This window comes from Nematolebias whitei, chromosome 11 (genome assembly GCF_014905685.2).
Source record: "Nematolebias whitei isolate Nwh7 chromosome 11, NemWhi1, whole genome shotgun sequence".
Lineage (NCBI taxonomy): Eukaryota > Metazoa > Chordata > Actinopteri > Cyprinodontiformes > Rivulidae > Nematolebias > Nematolebias whitei.
The window spans coordinates 33670478-33690216 of record NC_056508.1 but is presented as its reverse complement, the minus strand read 5'-3'; the positions used below and the strand labels follow the sequence as shown (position 1 = coordinate 33690216).

Here is a 19739-nt window from a genome sequence, read left to right as displayed (position 1 = left end):
GTCAAACAAAACCCTGCAGATTAACTTGGTTTTATTATTATTAATGTTGGACTGGGTCCCACCTGAGATGCCAGAACAGGAAGTGTCCTATCCTCCTGTTGGACAGCGCCCTCTCTAGCAGGAAAGTGGTGAGATCACAGTCTAAGTAGGACTCATACTTCAGTACCTGAACCAGCTGGATTAAATACTGCAGCAGCTCATCGTCTCTGTGTTAAGAGAAAATGTGTGAAAAACAAAAAAGAAAATGTTTTTCTTTTGCACTTTAAGGGCAAACATATGAAACACAAATATGATGATGTTTGTACCGGAGTTTTCTGAGGCATCTGATGGTGAAGGACCGGACCGCTGGGTCAGGGAAGCTGTAGTCCAGGAGCTCCAAGGCGTGGATGGCGGGAAGATCGGGCCAATATTTCAGTAAATTCACCATCTAAAATGTGACCACAGTGGGAAAGATTAAAGTGAATCTTCCTTAACAAGTTAACAAGAACTATAAACTCAACTAGTTTGGGCTTTTTATTGTTATAGAGGATAATCAGCAGGGTTTTCAAAACATAATTATTTAATCGCTTTTAAGTTTTCCAATATTAAGATTTCCAGCTTGTCCTCTGCTTTGCAGCATAGACAAAAATAAAAGCTGATTTAACATTCTTAGGTGTTGGATGACTAGATGTTTAATTGAAAAGTTAAAAGATCGGATTGTATTCATGAAATTTCCTAACAATTTTTTTTTCTTTGTAAAGTTTATTCATAAAAGCCCAGCAACATGTAAAGAGTATAGTTAATGACACCATATTAGAGAGTCAGAGTCAGAGTTTCTTTATTGTCATTCGCACCTCATGTGGTACATGTGGTGGAGCGAAATTATGTACACAGGGTCCCAGTTACATCCAACAATAAAATGTATAAGAAAAACAGTAATAACATCTAAGATATGAACTAAGAAAAACATCAACTAAATATACACTAAGCACTCATAACATAAAACATTGAACATCACCACAAACATGAACATGAGTCTGTGAGCAGATGTGCACGCATGAACACATCAACATTGAAACAGATCAGCAGCAACATGAAACAGATCAGCAGCAACATGATATGGTTTTTCACAGTGATTATTCTAGTTAGAGATTCATGAGTCTAACAGCCTCAGGGTAGAAGCTGTTCCTCAGTCTAGTGGTTCTACACTTAATGCTCCTTAACCTCCTTCCTGAGGGGAGTGGGGCAAAAAGTGTGTGTGCTGGGTGGGTGGGGTCCTTCATGATGCAGGTGGCCCTCTTCCTGCATCTGGAGGTGTAGATGTCTGTGATGGTGGGGAGGCTGATTCCAACAGATTTCTGTGCAGCCTTCACCACTCTCTGCAAAGCTTTTCTTTCTGCAGCTGTGCAGCCTCCATGCCACACATTGATGCTCGAGCACAGGATGCTCTCCACTGCACACCTGTAGAAGGAGGTGAGGACTGAGCTTCCCAGACCAGCTCGCCTCAGCCGTCTGAGGAAGTAGTCTCTGATGAGCTTTCAAATTACAAACATTTTGTAAGCTATAAAGGTGAATCGCTGCAGGGAAATATAACTTAATGAATTTATTGTTTTGATTTAAGAAACCCTGATATAATAGCTGTTGGGCAGAAACAGTGTTTTTTCTAAAAATGCAACATTTCAGAAAACGGGAGAATCTTTCTTTTTAATTAAATACACTTTTTGACACTTTACTGGTTAGCCCAGGGGTCTGCAACCTTTGCAATAAAAAGAGCAGTTTTTTCCACTTTCCTTACCAACTACAACGTCCAGAGCCGAAAAACCTGCTACAACTGTGTACTGTCAACTGGTGGCCCATGGGCCACTTCAAGTTTGTTGGAGATGACATTCCTGGCCAGTGGGGGTGATATTATAAAATGAAAAATGTCTAACTATTATTAACATTTATTGATATTTTTACGTTTTAATACAAAAGAAAAGACCAGATTCATGTATAATTTTTAACAATTTTATAAAATTATTTATTTATTAACTTTTATTTAACCAGGCAAATCCCACTGAGATCACAGATCTCTTTTGCAAGGGGGGGCCTGGGCCTGAAGGCAGCCTAACATGCATGTTTTTGGCTTGTGGGAGGAAACTGGAGTACCCGGAGAAAACCCACGCAAGCACGAAAAGAACATGCAAACTCCACACAGAAAAACCTCAGGTCCAATCGGGGATTGAACCCAGGAGCTTCTTGCTGTGAGGCAACAGTGCTAACCACTGATCCATCGTGCTGCCATGAAAACACTGAACTCTGCATGCTGAAGTGAGTTCTCTTAATTGTTGAAGAATTCAGTATTAAAGCATAAAGTTAAAGACAGTATAAAATTAAACCAGTTTGTTGTATATCCAATTACATTTTTAAATTAAAACTAGAGAAATTGCATTTCCTTTGAAAATGCAGTGTAAATGCTTATTGCAAAGAACTTGCTGGAAAACAGCTGAAATTAGCTAAAAACATGCTGAAATGTAGCCGAAATGGAAGAACAAGCCTAATTAGCAGAAGAGAGGAGAAAGAACACATATTTGCTGAATTAGGTTTAATTTAGCAGAAATGAGCACAAATTATAAAATTAGCTAAAACAAAGCTGAAATTAGCTAAACGTAGCTGAACAGCTGAAAAGGCAGAAAGAAGCTTAAGCTACCAGAAAGAAACGAAAAGATCTGAAATTAGCTAAAAATGTGGAATTAGCTGAAAAAGCTAAAATTAGCATAGAACAGCTAAATAGTAGCTGAAACTTTCAGAAATAAGCTGAAAGGAGCATGACAAGTTGAAATTAGCAGAAAGAAGTTGGATGCACAAAAAAATGTTGTAGTCAGCAGAAAGAAGAAAGGAGCACAAAACAGCTGAAAGTTTCTGAAAAAAAAAGTTTAAATTTGCACAAGGAAACTGAAAGAAGCTGAATACTTTATTTGCTTTGACTTTTTTTTTTGTCTTTTATTCTTAGTGTCAAAAATTCCTTCTCAGCAGCTTGTCTTAAAGATATTCCAAAACATTCTGGTGGTTTTGAGAGAAAGATCACGATGTGAGACTGGAAGTCAACTTAAAGAGTTTAAACTGCTAATATGATGTAGTCCACATGTTTTACGTTTTGTATTTGTACAATTTTTCACAAACTTGTAAATGACAGAAAATCTGCTAAAACTAGCCTTTTCATTGTTGGCAATAATTTAAATAAAATTCAGTTTTATTTTAGTTTTGGTCAAAATCTGAAAGAGCTGCTGCAGAGGTACCAGAGAGCCACATGTGGCTCCAGAGCCGCAGGTTGCAGACCCCTGGGTTAGCCATCCATAAAACCACAGACGGATGTGAAGGGTGGCCAGTTGAGTTGATTCATGCAAAACCATGAAAATGATAAAAATGGATGTACAGGATGCAATTTTGACTCAACAGTGATCATTTGTTACATTAAGCATTCCAACAGATAGGGTTCCCAGCATTTCATGACAACAAAATTCCATGATTTTTCCGAGTAAATCCTGAAAATCCAGGAGATATTTCAGTCACAAAATCCTCAGATCTTAGCCTTAGGTGACGGGCAGAGTCACATTCAGAGATGTCAGTGAGTTTACTGTAGTCTATGGTATGTGCACACGGCAATCATTCCTAATAATTAATTATATTGTATAACAGCAAATACTATAAAGCAACCATAGCCAAGCCAACCAGTAAGGATACATGTACTATGTAGACAGTAGCAGCAGAACATGGACTCAATGATAATAGAACACGAGCATTAATAAACGTGCACCTCAAAATCTCAAAAAGATTATATTTTCATTGGCAGGTCAGCGTTTTAATGGCCCAGACCAGAGTTTTCATAGCCAGAAAAATGTGAAAGTCATTTTCTAGGTTTTCTCTGATTTCCAGGAGCACTGGGAACCCTGAGAGACCAGAACATAGTGACATGAAAACTTCTTGTTGTTTCTCGATGTTCTGATGATGAACGACAATTGAGCACACCTGATCCAAATCCTGGACTCTGTAGATTATCATACGGCAATTTGAATAAGCAGGTTTTGTATGTGAAAACTACACATCCAGAATAAGATTACCTAGATACAACTTTAAACCTAGACTCTTGTTTTTTCTCTCTCTCTGTACTCCAGTGATGCCAGACATGTTTTTGCGCTCCGTAACACCCCCCCCCCCCCCCCCCCGCTTCCCTGCTTGCACTCTTTCGTCCTGTGAACCCTTAAAGAGCCTCTTTTTTTTTTCCTGCATACCTTCCTAATTCGAAGTATCAGCTGGTCTCTCAACAAAATTGATCAACTTCTCCCGACAGGAGTCAGGGTAAGGAGGACCCTCTTACCTCGACGGAAACAAATTGGATTCATGATGACAACTGGTTATTTTGCTGTTTGGCTGATGAAATCTAGATTGTCTACAAAAACGTGTGGATGTGACGAAGCTCGGCAGCACACAGACTGAATTCTGTGCAGCCGCGTCAGAGAGCTGGCGCAGCTGTTATCAGGACTGTGGACTCTCTAGCAGCACCCATGAAGGTGGGAATAATTTTGGAGAAGCTGTGAGCTCGGCTTTAAGGAATCAATTCGGCTGTTTGGAGTTTCCATCAGAGAAATGTACCAGCGAGACTTTAAAAGGCAGAAACATCAATTTATGAGTTCTGTCTGACCCAAAATTGTGGCCTTGACGGCGGACTTATCTCAACTCCTCCTGGAATGTTTAGAAAAAAACAAAGATGCTTTGACTGTCTCCTCACCCCTCCCTTCCCCAAGGCTGTGGACATGTGACAGAACCTCAACCGAGCTGATGATGAATTTCACCTCTTATCTGGACAATAGCTGAGAGGGGGGGCTCTAGACTGCTACGACTTTCTATTAAAATTCAATGTTTTCACCGCCTATATGTAAATATATAACGTCTATTTATGCTGCTTTGCTGTGGTAGGTTTTTTGGATGCCTCAAATCGTGCCCTGACTAGGACACGGAGTGAGAGATCTTTTTTTTTATACCGTCTCTCCTCATGTTTTCTTCCCTTTTCTCATCTAAGCAAAATATTATTCTGAATAAGAATAAGGCCGCGCTTTCATAGTAGCAGCTTCGTGCACGCCGTCCATCTTTTGGACGACTGTACGTACACGTTCTTGTTGTATCTCGGTGCAATGATAATAAAATTTATTCTGATTCTGTTTAAACATACGTTCTAAGTTATAGCTGGAAATCTTAACTATGTTGAAAAAAATAAAAATAAATTTCAGCTATAATTATCGGGCCATAAAAGTCAATTTTATTTGCTGGATTGCTATTGAATTTGTACAGGGACATTTGACCAGAGATGAAATCCCTCTGATTTTAATGATGCACATATTGGTATTAAGGCACCAGTTTTTCAATGAAATGTGTTAATTACTGTAGTTATTAAATTAATCATGTAAAAACAGCCATATTATTTTTCCATCTGTTGTAAGCAAACAACTTATTATACTTGTTGGTGTATAAACATGCAGATTAATAAAAGGAAACTTTTTATTTCCAGGCAGTGGGATGACATCAGCTTTCCAGATTCATTAAGCTAGTCAAACACAAAAAAAAAACTACATCAGATGTGTAGTTTCTCCATACCTGAGCTACGTCCTCTTGCTTGTTCCACTTGGTGATGAGGAGCAGCTTGGACAGACTTTCAGGGTAATAGTCGCGGACTTCTGTGCGAAGCTTCCACAGGAGCTCTTTCTCATCCTCGAAAAACTCGGTGTAATTTTTGTTATCCATGATTTCTTTTAGCTTCGTGTGCTACATGCAAAACACAAGTTCATAAAAAATGTAGTGAGTAAGAAACGACTTGAATGTTCATTTCTATTGTTTTAAATCACGTAATGACGCAGTTATACCTCCTCTTTAGTGATGAAAACCGCATCACCGTTCCTCTCCATGTCTGTGATCTGAAAAACAGATTATTTTATTTTTATCCCTGGATCTATAGTGTTTCATTGTTCAGCCTAATAAAACTTTTCAGGAGAAAGTACCTTGTCGAGTGGAGGGTAATAGAGCGGGTGTGGCCGAATGTTGGGGAAGCGAATGAGAAGCCCAGCGGCGCTGTCCACATTGGGGTTCTTCTCGACTGTTCCCATCGGATTTAACAGCTCACTTTTGTCATCTGTGAAAAGAAGAAAAAAAATCGTGTGAACTCTTTTCTCAAAAGGTTTTGTTCACGAAATGAACCCAGCTACATCACTTCCTTATCTCAAAACAAACTCTTCTTAGCGGAAGATACATCCAGATAACAGTTCATGTCACTCAAAGCGCATTAACAAATACACGCTACACACTTTTGAAACTAACAAACAGGATCTTCCAGGAAGCTATCTTGAGCATCACAAACTACAAAATGTGTGAGTGTGTGGGGTTTTGCTGGGACCACGTGTTTGGGTATTTTAGACAGCAGTGTTTGCTTGCAGGTGTTGTGGGGGATACTGTGAACGTGACAGGAGGAAAATGAAGAGGAGGGAAGTACCAGGTACAGATGGCCATGTGGATAAGAGGAACTCCCCAGTCTTCAGCTGGTCCTTGTAGTCAAACACCATGGTGTTGACCCAGGCTATTGGACAGTCCTGGATACAGAAAGAGAACAGGGGCTTTTACATGGAACAGCTTTAAAATAAATTGTATTTGACTCCTAAACGTCTGTTTTTCAACTAGTTTTCATCATTTTTAGCCAGAGCTGGATAACAGCTACAGCAGAGGCAGCTGTAAAGATGTCTAAAACATTAGAAGTTATAATTTTCAGTTTGTTTCCCACTAAATGTAACGTATTTCACATCCTACACAATTTGTCAAAGTAAAACGGTGCATTGTGCGTTTTGCATACTGTCTCGTCAAACACATTTTTTTCCTTTAGCTTTTACAGAATTTGTGAAAGTTTGATTGTGTCATGAAAACAACCTAACAACAAGAACAAAAAAACAAACAAAAAAAAACTTCTGCAGCTTTTACCGGAACATTTTCAGTTGATAATTTCTCCAGTGCTGCTAAAAGGGAACAAAACTCCTGGCAGTGGGTAGAAAAATAGTTTTTATTCATTCAGTCTGAAAACAAAAACAACACGAACATAGCTGCAGTCAGAAACGGAGGCATAAACAAGAATGGCTAAAATAGCTCAACTTCCGTCTGCCTCTACAGTGTATGGCTGCAGGACTTCTCTTCCGGGCAACAGAAGAGAGAAGTGGTTCAGAAAAGAAGAAGTGGTCTTGATGCTCTTTAAACACACCTGGGCACCGTGTGTGGCATGTCAGCCCTGAACCTGGTGCCCACAGCCGCTGTAGTGCTGTCAAAACAAAAGCAGCTGAGACCACAGCAGCAGAAAAAAGGGAAATTTGTTGTTGTCCATCGAACGGGTGTGAGGAGGTTCTTTAGAGTTTACAGGTTAGCATGACTGTAGTTTTAGTTTGATCTAAAATCTTATCTTAAAAGAGGAAATATTGTATCAAAAGGGCAAAAACCCTTCAATCAGTTACATAATAATTGTGGCTGATTACATAAAATAAGGAAATGTGTCACTAAGTTACAAAAGTATGCAACTAATGATGTAAAATATTTCATACTAAAGCAAAACTCGCAGACAATTATGCTCATGTTGACTCGAGCTAAAGGCTACGTTTCCTCGAATGTTACATTGAAAAAGTTTTAATTACACCGACAGATGAGCTTCACTTTAATTATTAGATTAAACTCCTTTGATTGAATACAACAGTTAGAAAAAATTCATATGCAGTACACACAACTGAATTTACCCTATTTTGCACTACTAGTCTGAAATAAGCATTTAATTTACAATAAAAAAAAGGAAATTTTGAGAAAGAAAAAATAATTGCTATTCACATCTTTTGTCATTTTACTGTAGAGCAATATTGTTTGATATTCATAAAATAGTCTAAATGTGTTTATACATAAAATCATATATTAAAATGAATTAGAACATGATGCTTTCTGAAAAATAAGGCACATTGTTAAAGATTTAATTTTACCCATAATGCATTTTGAAAACAATTGAGCACAGTTAGACAAAAAAAATACATTTTTGTTACTATTATTTTATCACAGTAATAACATATTAACTCAAGCCCAATAATAATAAACTCATTACATGTATGGTAATACTTACATTATATACTTTTTACTAGACTATTGTCAAAATAAATTTATTTTAAACATTACTTTTCATCTGTAGTGTTAATTTCACAAAGTTCTGATTGTTTTATGTATTTTCTTCAATCAGAAATGAAGTAAAATATAATAATTGCTTATTCATAGAGTCGTGTATGTTTTTATGCTGATAACATTGTCTTTATTATTTAAAACTTTTTTTCCCATATGGCTGAAAACTGAATTAAAACAAACATTGTCTTAATTAACCAACCAAATTTTAGCGCTACATCTTACTGCCTTTCATACGTCTTATAAAACTGAAACTTGAGCTGATTAAGAGCTCATTGGGTTTGCTGAAAATAGCACAAAATGTCTTACTGTAAAAAAAAGAAACGTTTTTTCTTGAAAGAAATGGAAAATACTACAAGTTACTTAATTCTATTCTATATTTTACATGTCGGGGCAGCACGGTGGCGCAACTGGTAGAGCTGCTGCCTCTCAGCGAGCAGGTCCCTGGTTCAAACCCCGGTCCAGGAGCCTTTCTGGGTGGAGTTTGCATGTTCTCTCCGTGCATGCGTGGGTTTTCTCCGGGTGCTCCGGTTTCCTCCCACAGACCAAAAACATGCATGTTAGGCTGATTGGTAACTCTAAATTGTCTCTAGATGTGAGTGAGAGAGTAAATTGTTGTTTGTCTCGTGTGTCTCTATGTGTCCCTGTGATGGACTTGCGACCCGTCCAGGGTGTACCCCGACCCTTGCACAGTGATTGCTGGACATGGGCACCAGCGACCCCCGTGACCCAAACTGGAATAAACGGGTAAAGATAATGGATGGATGGATGGATGGATTTTACATGTCTTATGTGTTATAATTACTTTATGTTATGTACAGAAATCTGCAATAAATTGTGATTGGCTGTTTCCAGGATTGAACACTTTTCACATAAAATAGTTCAGACAAAATTTTACTTATAACAATTTGATTTGGGTGTAACTTCTATAAATCTGCAACTAACTAACAAATTTGAGCAATCTTAGGTCTTATACTGTATCTCGATTTGTGTGTTGGCATCTAAAAATGTAGCGTTTGCAACAAAACATTTCACATAGCTTTAACTACAAAGAGACATCTTTAAAAAGTCCCCACTCTGAGAAAAGCATACTCTGTAAATGTTTAAGGCCTAAAGCTGACCCCTGAGTAAGCCTTAATTTTGCGTAATAAGTTAAAAAGTAAAACTTTTGATACGTGGGCGTGCGTCATGTCAACTGGGAGTATGAATTTAGAATTCCTTGAAATGTTTGGCGGTTCCTTCCTTCCTTGGGACTAATGTGTAGATAAAAGAGCTGAAGCGGATGAAATGTTAACCGCAGCTTTTGCCACTGAACACACTTGCACAATCAGACGCAACAGCAAAACACACCCGCAGAGCGCACACCGACTACACACGCTGCACACTGGAGAGGAAACGGTGTAGGGGTGAGGGTTGTTTGTGCCTGTTAACAAAGATACACCCTCCAGCCTGAGCATCTCTCCTCTCAGTCACAACTGGTACACATGAGCCTTCCCCCTGAAAAAATAATAAATAAATAAGAACTCACAGCTTTTTTATTCTTCTTCTTTGTGCCGCGGGGTTTCTTGGCCTTCTCAATGACAGCATAGAGGGCAAAGCACAGGCGGCTCATGCGGGGCAGGTCGGACACGTTTATGTCAAACTCCAGCTTCTGATCCCACAGCGGCTCGGAGCACACCGTCACCTCGGAGCTCGTCACCACCTTACAAAGCAGCTCACTGCCGTGGAACAGGCCGGCCTGCACCACAAGCTGCCGAGGGGAAGCAAAAATACATACCAAGTGGTGATTAGACATGACATGTGGTTTGGAAGGTGAAGGGTTTAGCGCTTGCGTGAGGGTGATTGTTTGTGGATGAGTTACAGACTCTGCAGATAGATGATTCAGAGCTTCCTGTGTCACTCAAGCTATGAGTCAGAGGGTCTACACATCGTTAAAGTAAACAAGTTGCGATGGTTTTTCAGAGTCCACGAGATATAATGAAAACCTGCCAGAGTAGATGCTGTTCGACCTTTAGAATCCAGTACATTGTGGAGAGTTGCGTGAACTGATTTTATTCAAACAGTTCTATTTCCTGGGTGGAATGATTATATGAAATGCAACTTCAATGATTTGTCAAAATGAGAATTCAGTACACAAGTTTAAATTTATAGTGGATTTTCTATAATATTTGGCTAAACATTCCTTAACAAGTTGCACCTTGACCAGAGGCTTTTTGTCTTCATAAACAAACTTCCAGTGTCGTTTTGGATGGATACTTGACCACTCTTCTTGGCAGAATTAGTAGTTTATTTAATTTGGTTGGCTGGCAGTAATATGTCTTTAATCTGCAGCTTTACAACAGAGCTAGCCTGCTTTTTTAAATCCAGAAATCAGTTCTGATTTGTGTTTGAGATTGTTTTTCCATTAGAGCACCCAGTTGTGTCCAAATTTCAACCATCTAGCTCAGATGTGGGCAGTTTAAGGCCCGAGGGCCAAAAGTGGCCCTTGGACAATCTCCATCAGGCCCCCAACATCCTTAGTTTAAAAAAAAGCACCCAACTTTTTAAATAAAGCTTGATAAAATACCAGCAATTTATCAACAAGACGTAAGGAAATTTAAATTAATCATCTTATGCAAAACTTAAAAAAAAATTATTTTTTTTTAATTTATTGTGTTTCCAGAACTAGACGGAACCTTATTAGAAACACAAATATACAAGTTTGTTTTGCATATTTCCGCTAACATGTATAACATCCATCCATTATCTTTACCCGCTTCTTCCTTTTTGGGTCACGGGGGCCACTGGTGCCCATGTCCAGCAATCACTGGGCGAGAGGCGAGGGACACCCTGGACAGGTCTCCAGTCCATCACAGGGACACATAGAGACAAATGAGACAAACAACCATTCACTCTCTCACTCACATCTAGAGACAATTTAGAGTTACCAATCAGCATGTTTTTGGTCTGTGGGAGGAAACCGGAGTACCCGGAGAAAACCCACGCATGCACGGAGAGAACATGCAAACTCCACCCAGAAAGGCCCCTGGACCGGGATTTGAACCAGGGTAACCTGCTCGTTGAGAGGCAGCAGCTCTACCAACCGTGCTGCCCTCCATGTTAAATTAATTTGTATAATATATTGTCACAAGAGCCAGTTTACAGAATAAGTTTCATATTCCTAAAGGATATTGGAACTGCATGTTTTATAAAGCATGCTAACTATGCTACCATAAGAAAAAGGTCTTACAGATTATCTGTCATAAAGAAAAAAAAATTCAATTCTCTACGCGAACATTTGATTGCTTTAAACATCTTGATGTGGCTCTTTGGAAATAAATGTTGCCCACCTCTGAGCTGTTGATCAGAGGTGAAGCTAAAAACTTTGGAGGTAGTCCTCATTTGTTATTCTATCCAGTACCACTGGCAGAAAAACAGCTTCACAGCATGATGCCATCTCCACCATGCTTGAGAGTTAGTACAACGTAGTTAGGCTTGAAAGTATCGCCTTGACTCTTCCAAACATACTTCTTGTCGTTGTGTTTTACATAGATCAATCTTTGTCTCACTGGACTGTAAGAATGGCTCAAATAACTCATTAAGCCCCAAACCCCTCAGTCTGTGTTTGTTATTGTTCATCTCATGTGGCAAAGATAAAAAAGTGAATATTTGGATACTTTACAATGATTTGCAGGGAAATTTCAGGGAAAACACTGACAACTTGCAAACGAAAATGAGATGCATGCAACGCGCAAATGAAAAAAGGAGTGCATCTGAGAGCAAGAGAAGGGGGAAGAGCATGAAGTCTGTCTTTTTTCTAAGAATCTAGGCCTCAGAATGAGACATAAAAACCCGATAGGCCCTCCCCACTTCCTGTTTTGAAGTTTTAACCAACTGCCTTGATGAATTATGGGAAACGTGTGGTTTGGACCATGTGACCTCTGTCATTTACATGTTTCGTTCACCGTTCCTACAACTGAAATTGAGATATTGGTAAACAAGCGAACGCCGCATTTCATTGAGCAGCAAAGGGAGAGAAAACCTACGCAAAACCGCACCTACCTTCATTCCTTCATCTGCGTTAACTCGGCTGCCCTGCAGCAGCTGAATGTAGAAGGGCTCATTTATGGACCACAGGCAGGAGGTGTTTTGCTGCAAAAAAAGAGAGGGGAAAAAGAGGAAATTAAAATGTTTTCCCACACATAAATTTGCATTAATAGCTGTCATTTCATTGGAGTGTCACTTGTGAAACTGTAGCTACAATTTCCTGTTTGGCAGCTTTATAAATCTCTGTGCACTTTTTTTACAAAACAATAATAAAAAAAAAAAATCTTCAAGTTGCTCAAATTACAATTTTCTAACAACTTTATATTGATGTTTTAACTTATAAAACAAACATTTCCACCCATTTTCAAAGATAGTATTTGCTTATTTACAGTAAATGCATTTAAAAAATTTAAGTATCAATGATTTACATCGACCCGCACTGCATTTTCCAAGTGTGCCAAAGTCCATGAGCTGGTTGAGGAGCAACTGCTCGATTAATAAAAGACCTCCTCCTACCTTCTTCATGGGCAGAGGGGGCGGTCTGGACAGTGAGCGAGTCTTGCACATCTGGCTGCCGACTCTGCTCTGTTCCTCCTGATATTTGCTGATGGTGGAGTGGTGCACCATGGTGAGCTGAGGGTTCTGGCCATTCCTCAAGCATGAGAAAATGTACTGGGTGAAAGAGACAAAGAACAGAGAACAAGAGTAAGAATGTTTTTGTTTGCTTATTTACTGGTGCAGCCAGTCAGTCAGTCCCCCCACCACCCCACACAGATCTTTTCCAGCAGTGTCCCAGTAAGACTGGATAACTCCTGAAGGCTGCTCATTTGCTGATGGTTAATGCAGCCAAAATCTCATTACTGTACATGTGGATGATGCAGCTCCCATCTGCAGGGCTGCTCGGCAGATATGAGTCACTCCTGCAGGTAGCTGCAGTTTCTAAATTACCAGTGGAGACTCCACCAAAATCTCAACTCACCCCACTTCTGATCTGACAATCTTCTCAGCTAGCTTAGACCACCTGTGTCGGGGACGATTCAAAACACGAAGCAGGGAAGAAAAGGTCTCTCTGTGTCTGTTCCCTTACATTACAGCCTTATTTAGAAATGAAAGTGCTTTTATTTGCATCTTTTTTACCACAACACTGGAATTTTCTGGCCAAAAGCAATAGTGAAAACACAAGGAATGAATTACATTTTATTATATTAAATTATTATTGAAGGCCTGAAAAATGGCACAGCTGAAGAGCCGAATGAGGCGTGCGTGTAATGGAGATATGAATGATGGAGGCCACTGGCAGCTCTGCGACACATTTCTTCATGGCAGTGCAGAGTGACTGTTGGATAAATTACTGTGACATCTGCGCAAACCGCCTCTCTGCTGCAGCTCCAGAAGGCTTGGGGGGATAAAACAAATGTAGCAAATTACTAAAATATCACAGAGGAGAAGCGGCTTTAGTGCGAAACAAAGAATGCATTTTAGAAATAGCGGTCCACATGACAGAAAAATAAAATAATGATAGGCTATGACGCGACGAGCTAGATGGGTATTGTTTCAAGACGTTATTTATGTCCACGTCTTCCAGTAAAGAGTTGAGTTTACACAAACTTTGATTCTGGTTTCTCTTTTTAGTTGGAGTGTGAAAGCAGTCCTACAAATAACACCAGGATCAAACTGAAGTGATAGATTTTTAAAACGTACAGAGAATGACAAAGGCCGGATCACTTCAAGCTAAGATGTCTTTTTTTTGGTAAAGGATTTGCGTTTCCTCCAGTAGTTTATTTTTTTTTGCCATTTCTTGCCGACATGTTTCTCTTAGCTGCTTGTTTCCATCTAACTGAAACTCCGTTTTAGCTGCTGCCTCAAAGACCCCACTTCATAAGAGACCCTCTCTGCTCTGATCGATCATTTGATTGTTGAAAAATGGCGTAATGCAAAGCAGCTGCTCGTTCTCTGTTTGAGTCAAGTCAAACTTGCCACCAGTTTCACAGCAACACTGAGACAAGGACTGAAAAGAGAATACATCATTATAACGCCCTAAACAGTGTCACCATCTTAGCACCAACATAACTGGTTTGTTCCACTTTGGACTAAGTTGTTTGGGGGAAGAATCAGTTTTGTGTTGTGCGTTTCCTTGACTGATGAAGCCATCCAGATGGAAGGTGAAACGGTTCAGCAAAAAAAAAAAAAAAAAACTGTCCAGATGACCTGACTGAAAATTGTTGGCGTGTCTAACGTATTTTTTAAAAGTGAGGTCTGGAAATATTAATGTCAAAGTATCCCTCTATAGACTGCTTCAAACTACTGTCACACAGAGTGTTTTATGGGATAAGAGCACTGTCCAAATAAACATGCATGTAAAGACAGAAATGTGTGCGTGTTAGTCAGTAGTTGTGCAGAACTATAATTTGTACATTTTTTTAATGTTTCCTTTATAAAAATGCAATTTAAAAAGTTACATCACAAACCTATGAATACTGTACTATGTTGAAGTTTACAGTTTTGTTTTACTCTTTATGAATACAAAGAACTATGGACCTCTGTGATCTTACATCACGGAGTCACAGGCTGATTAATGGAGCACAGAACACATCGAAACACGTTGCACGTGTTTTCTTAATGGTTCCTCTGTTTTAACTTAATAGCGCCACAGGAATTTCTTTTAAAAACAGGAAAACGAATCACCAGTGGATTATATACACAGGAGTAATGTTAGCAGTTCTGTTAGCAGTACAGTAGGTGAAAAACCATTAAAAACAATATGTTCAGATTCAAGTTCCATATTAATCGTTCACACAGCAGGCCAGACATTTTATTAAAAACACTACATATGTTTTCAGAATACAAAGGGTTGGTTTAACAGTTGCATTTTTATGGATACCAGCACAATGTTGGAATAAAAGGAAATGAAATTGCAGATAAGATTGCAAAGAAGGCAGCTCAAAATCATATTATGGGTCAGAATACACAAGAAAACCAGAGGTGAGGAGTATGATCAAAACAAAAACTGAAGAAAGAACGTCATAAAAGGTTGGATGGAGAAAGAAAAGGAAGATGGTTTTATATGATCAAAAGGCAGAAGGAGAAATGAGAACTGGAACTTCAATCTGAACGCATGCGCAACGCACATCGACGTGTTCTGTGCTCGATTAATCAGCCTGTGACCCCATGACGTAAGATCACAGCTGTAAAGTCCTATTCACAAAAGGCCGTAGTTCTTTGTATTCATAAAAGTAAAACAAAACTGTAAATTTTAAGTTTGTATTTGTCGGTTTGTGTTGTTGTAACTTTTAAAATTGTATTTTTTTTATAAAGGAAACATAAAATGCACGTTCAAATTCTAGTTCTGCACAACAATTGAATTATATGCACAAGGTTCTGTCTTCACATGTGCATTTATTTGGACAGTGCTCTTACCCCATGGTGTTTTGCTGTTGGGTTCAGATATGTTGTTAAATTGTTTTATTACATAAATGAATAAGAAGCTTTGTTTAAGTCTTATTAACTCATCACACCCAAAACTGCTTTTCAATTTTGATTTCTTGTATACTGAAATCTAGTGTTTATGATCAGAACTGGAGAGACGAGGAGTGAACAAGAGCGCCCATCATTTCATTTTCTTTACTCGATTCTGCTTTAGGGGTCATTGTGCACAGGCACATGCAAACTCCACACAGAAAGGTAAAGGAGGCGAACCTGTGACCTTCTTGCTGTGAGGTGACAGCTGTGCCACCGTTCCACCCCTATAGAAGAGCAGACAAGTAACTTTTATGCAGAAAGTCTTTATTTTAAAAAATAAAAAACTGTTGGCAGCGTGCAACTTTATGTTTAGTGTCAAAGCTTAAATTTCTTCTCGAGTTTTACTCGTTGGTAACAATCAAATAATTTTAAATGTGTTGTATTTATTTATTTATTTTGTGTTGTAAAAATGCCACAGCTACTACAAAAACTGACTGAATTAATCTGGTAATTTCATTGTTAATTACCTTGAAAGTAACGTAACTGACATACATTCAGGTTTCTGGGTTGGGCTAAGCCAACAGAAGTTTTAACATTTTAAGGAAAAACCTGAATAATGTATTCATATTGAAAAAAAAACTTTTTCTTAAACACTAAAGCAAAACCACCGGAGGGCCTAAACCTTCAGCTTATGCTGTACAATATTGTTTCTGCCCTAATATTCACAAATATCAAAGTATATCAAACACACTTATGTCAGCTTAGGATCTAAGGGGAGACATAATTAAACCTCGATGCTGCATAAAGGAACATCTGGTCATAATTAACTAAAGTGGGGACAGCTTTGATTTAGCTTAATATTAAACATTTGACATTGAATTTTTTTGTTAAACTTACATCCACAACGAACAAATTAGACTAGTGTTTTATTTTCATTTTTACAGGGCTCCTATTATTTTCCACTTTGAAACGCCATATATTTCCACATATGGCATATTTTCTAACTTTGAATCCATTGTTGTGCCATTTGAAACAGCTGTAAATTTCATTCATTCATTCAACCTTTATTTATACAGCTTAGTCTCATTGAGCCTCGATGACTCATTTAATTTAATTTACTGTAATGTTTGTACAATACTGCTGCTTTTGTTAATCTCATGAGACCTTATTGGATTTGGAAAATATGCTTTGCTCATTTAGCTATTTTTTGGTTTATTTTCATTTTTTATTAATTTTATTTTGACCACAATGTTTTTTTGTTTTTTTTCTAAAGGCCCCAAACTAAAAAAAAAAAAAAAAAAAGAAGTAAAAAAAAAAAAAAAAAGTCACATTGTCTAAGGTGATGAACATATTGAAGATTCTGATCAAAAAAGTTTTTGCCTAAACTGTTAAAATCATGGTGGCTCAGTTGGAAGAGCTGCCACTTCTCAGCAAGAAGGTCGCCGGTTCAAATCCCGGCCCGGGGTCTTTCGGGGTGGAGTTTGCATGTTCTCTCCGTGCATGCGTGGGTTTTTTCCAGGTACTCTGGTTTCCTCCCACAGACCAAAAACATGCATGTTAGGCTGATTGGTAACTCTGAATGGTCCCTAGGTGTGAGTGAGAGAGTGAATGGTTGTTTGTCTCATTTGTCTCTATGTCCCTGTGATGGACTGGAGACCTGTCCATGTCCTGCCCACCTCTCACACAGTGACAGCTGGATATGGGAACTAGTGACCCTCGTGACACAAAAAGGAAGAAGCAGATAAAAGATAATGGATGGATGGATGGATGGATGGATGTTAAAATCATTGAATTTTCACTGATGTCATTACAAAGTGTTGTCCTACATCCAAGAATGGTCTGCAATCTTGAGTTCACTACATGAAAATTGGCAACCCCAGTGGAATATGATCCAAAAGCAGACATCATAGTGAGAGATTTTTTTTTATATTCATTCATAGTCAATCTGCTGGTTAGAGCAAATTTTTAAAATGCTGATTTTTAGCTTTTGAAAACATGCAAAAGGTAATAGTCTGATTATGCCAATGTTTCCATACATACCTAAACCTAATGTTAAAAAAAATAAAGAAATTTGTATACCTATGCCTATTTTATGACTGTCTATTGTTGTCATTGTTATTCACTGTTGTCATCACTCTTTGTTAAGAAATCAGGTCTCTCTTGTAAATGAGTCCCCGAGGCTCAGTGGGATTAACCTGTCTAAATAGAGGTTGAAAGAAAAATGCCCACTAGAAAAGCATAAGAATTTCAATATACCCACTTAAAAGTGCCCATTGATAAATGACATGTCATCAGGCACTTGTCATTGATACGCTGAACAGAGTTAAACGCTTCCGTAACAATCTGTCAGTATGTAGCTTGTTTATTACATTTGCTTATTATCCAGCAAAGTATAGTATAATTAATACTTCTGTACTTACTACTTAACACTTGAACATGTTTTACTCTGATACTGTTTTATAAATTCTACAACATGTTTTTAATACAAAGCCAACTTTTGTACAAAATGCGTTGTTCATTTATTCAAATATAAGCATCAGAGAAATTTGGAAATGTTCAATATGCTTAAAAATCTAAATAAATTGACGATTACATTGTGCTAACCGGTGCACTTTGGTTTCTAAGCACATTATACGGATCGACCGTGGTAAAGTTAGTTTTACGTTGACAGTGGCGCTCTGTGGCTTCAGCGGTGTCCAACGTCCAACGTTGAACTAACTTTACCGCGGTATACCCACTGCAAAAATGTAGACTACAACACGGCCTAGACCCACAAAATACAAAAAATAAACTTGATACATTTCAAGGCTGTGCAGGAACCCCGTGTTTAAAACATAAGGCTATTTGCCGTTCACTGTAGTAACTCACTTTAAACTGGCTCAGAGGGTGGTTCCCGTAGAGGAACTCCAGCCTCCCGTTGACCTGTAAGGTGTAGTCCTCAGGCTCCTGCCTCACTGAGCGGAAAACGGTGGCCCTCTTTTTCAGGGCGCTCTTAATCAAAGCCACCGGGCGGTCCTGAGGGTCCTGCTGCAGCATAAAGCTTTCCTACGAGAGACGCACAGAGCAAAATCCAGGAACAATCATGTGATGTTTTATACAGCGGGAGGGGGATTGCCAATCACCTCCACGATATTCTACATGTTTTTTATTCTACATGTTTCTGCTCTCTTTCACTACAGCTGCCTCCTTCAGCTGTGACATTCACAGCTCGACGGCATGACTCATAAAGTGACGATCCACTCACATCGCAGGCCTCAAACTTGACATTGACGAAGAGCTTCTTGTTAGTTTTTAGCTTGGTGCCGCCGTGCACCGGCGGAGAGCAGCATGGCTCCAGGTCACACGGGTAGCTGTACTCCATCCACTGCTGCCACGGCAAACTCTGTCGCTCCTGAGCCTTCTCTTCGCAAAACGTTCGCATCTTGCTTCGAAACTCATCCACCTCGTGGTTCTTCTGGGCGTCAAACTCGTGCAGACCTGACAGTTCATAAAATAAAAACGTTCAGTTCAAAATTCAGTTTGTGTAAAATTTGTTGATGGAGCTATTTTGTGTTTCCAACGTTGAGCTGGTAGTGGCAGCCATCTTGAATGAAGCTGAATTAAAAAATTAAGCAGTGGTAGACAAACATGCGGTGATTGTTTTCTTAAAGTGGAATAAAATCTGTTTCATAGTTAATGAGATATTTTGCTAACAGACTTGACTTCAAAGATTAATAAGGTTTTAAAACAGATTTTTCAGTTAGTGCCAAGAGTGTTGTGGATGACTCATCTACTGACACATTATATTTTAGCAGTTTCTCTAGAATTTACTGAATCGTAGCCATTTTTGGGTTTCCTGAGGTCATTTAGCTGCGGTGGCCATCTTGAATGGGGCGACTACAAAATTGAGTCAGTTGTAGATGTCCATTTAATAATTACTTTCTGCAAATTTCATTAAAATCTCCCCAGTGGTTCTTGAGGTACAGATGGGAGCACATTGCTCATTTCAGTTATGGATCTTCCTGGAAGTGTTCAACCAGAAAGAACTGCTTTATCTTTAGAGTTTTATTATATAT

At 38.8% G+C, this 19739-nt stretch overlaps 1 protein-coding gene across 2 annotated transcripts in view; it reads right to left on the bottom strand.

Moving 5' to 3' along the window:
- Nucleotides 1-19739, bottom strand: part of pik3cd (phosphatidylinositol-4,5-bisphosphate 3-kinase, catalytic subunit delta) — a 29398-nt gene that overhangs the window by 6124 nt on the left and 3535 nt on the right. The window contains exons 3-13 of one of the 2 annotated variants that reach the window (XM_037684239.1): nt 18929-19161; nt 18553-18729; nt 12742-12897; nt 12241-12330; nt 9728-9949; nt 6500-6596; nt 5995-6142; nt 5877-5910; nt 5611-5778; nt 306-427; nt 63-206 (exon numbers count right to left, since the gene is read on the bottom strand). In XM_037684239.1, the coding sequence (XP_037540167.1) occupies nt 63-206; nt 306-427; nt 5611-5778; nt 5877-5910; nt 5995-6142; nt 6500-6596; nt 9728-9949; nt 12241-12330; nt 12742-12897; nt 18553-18729; nt 18929-19161 (1591 nt within the window). Of the gene's footprint in view, nt 1-62; nt 207-305; nt 428-5610; nt 5779-5876; nt 5928-5994; nt 6143-6499; nt 6597-9727; nt 9950-12240; nt 12331-12741; nt 12898-18552; nt 18730-18928; nt 19162-19739 lie in introns of both variants that reach the window. The other variant, XM_037684237.1, reaches the window with a different exon arrangement.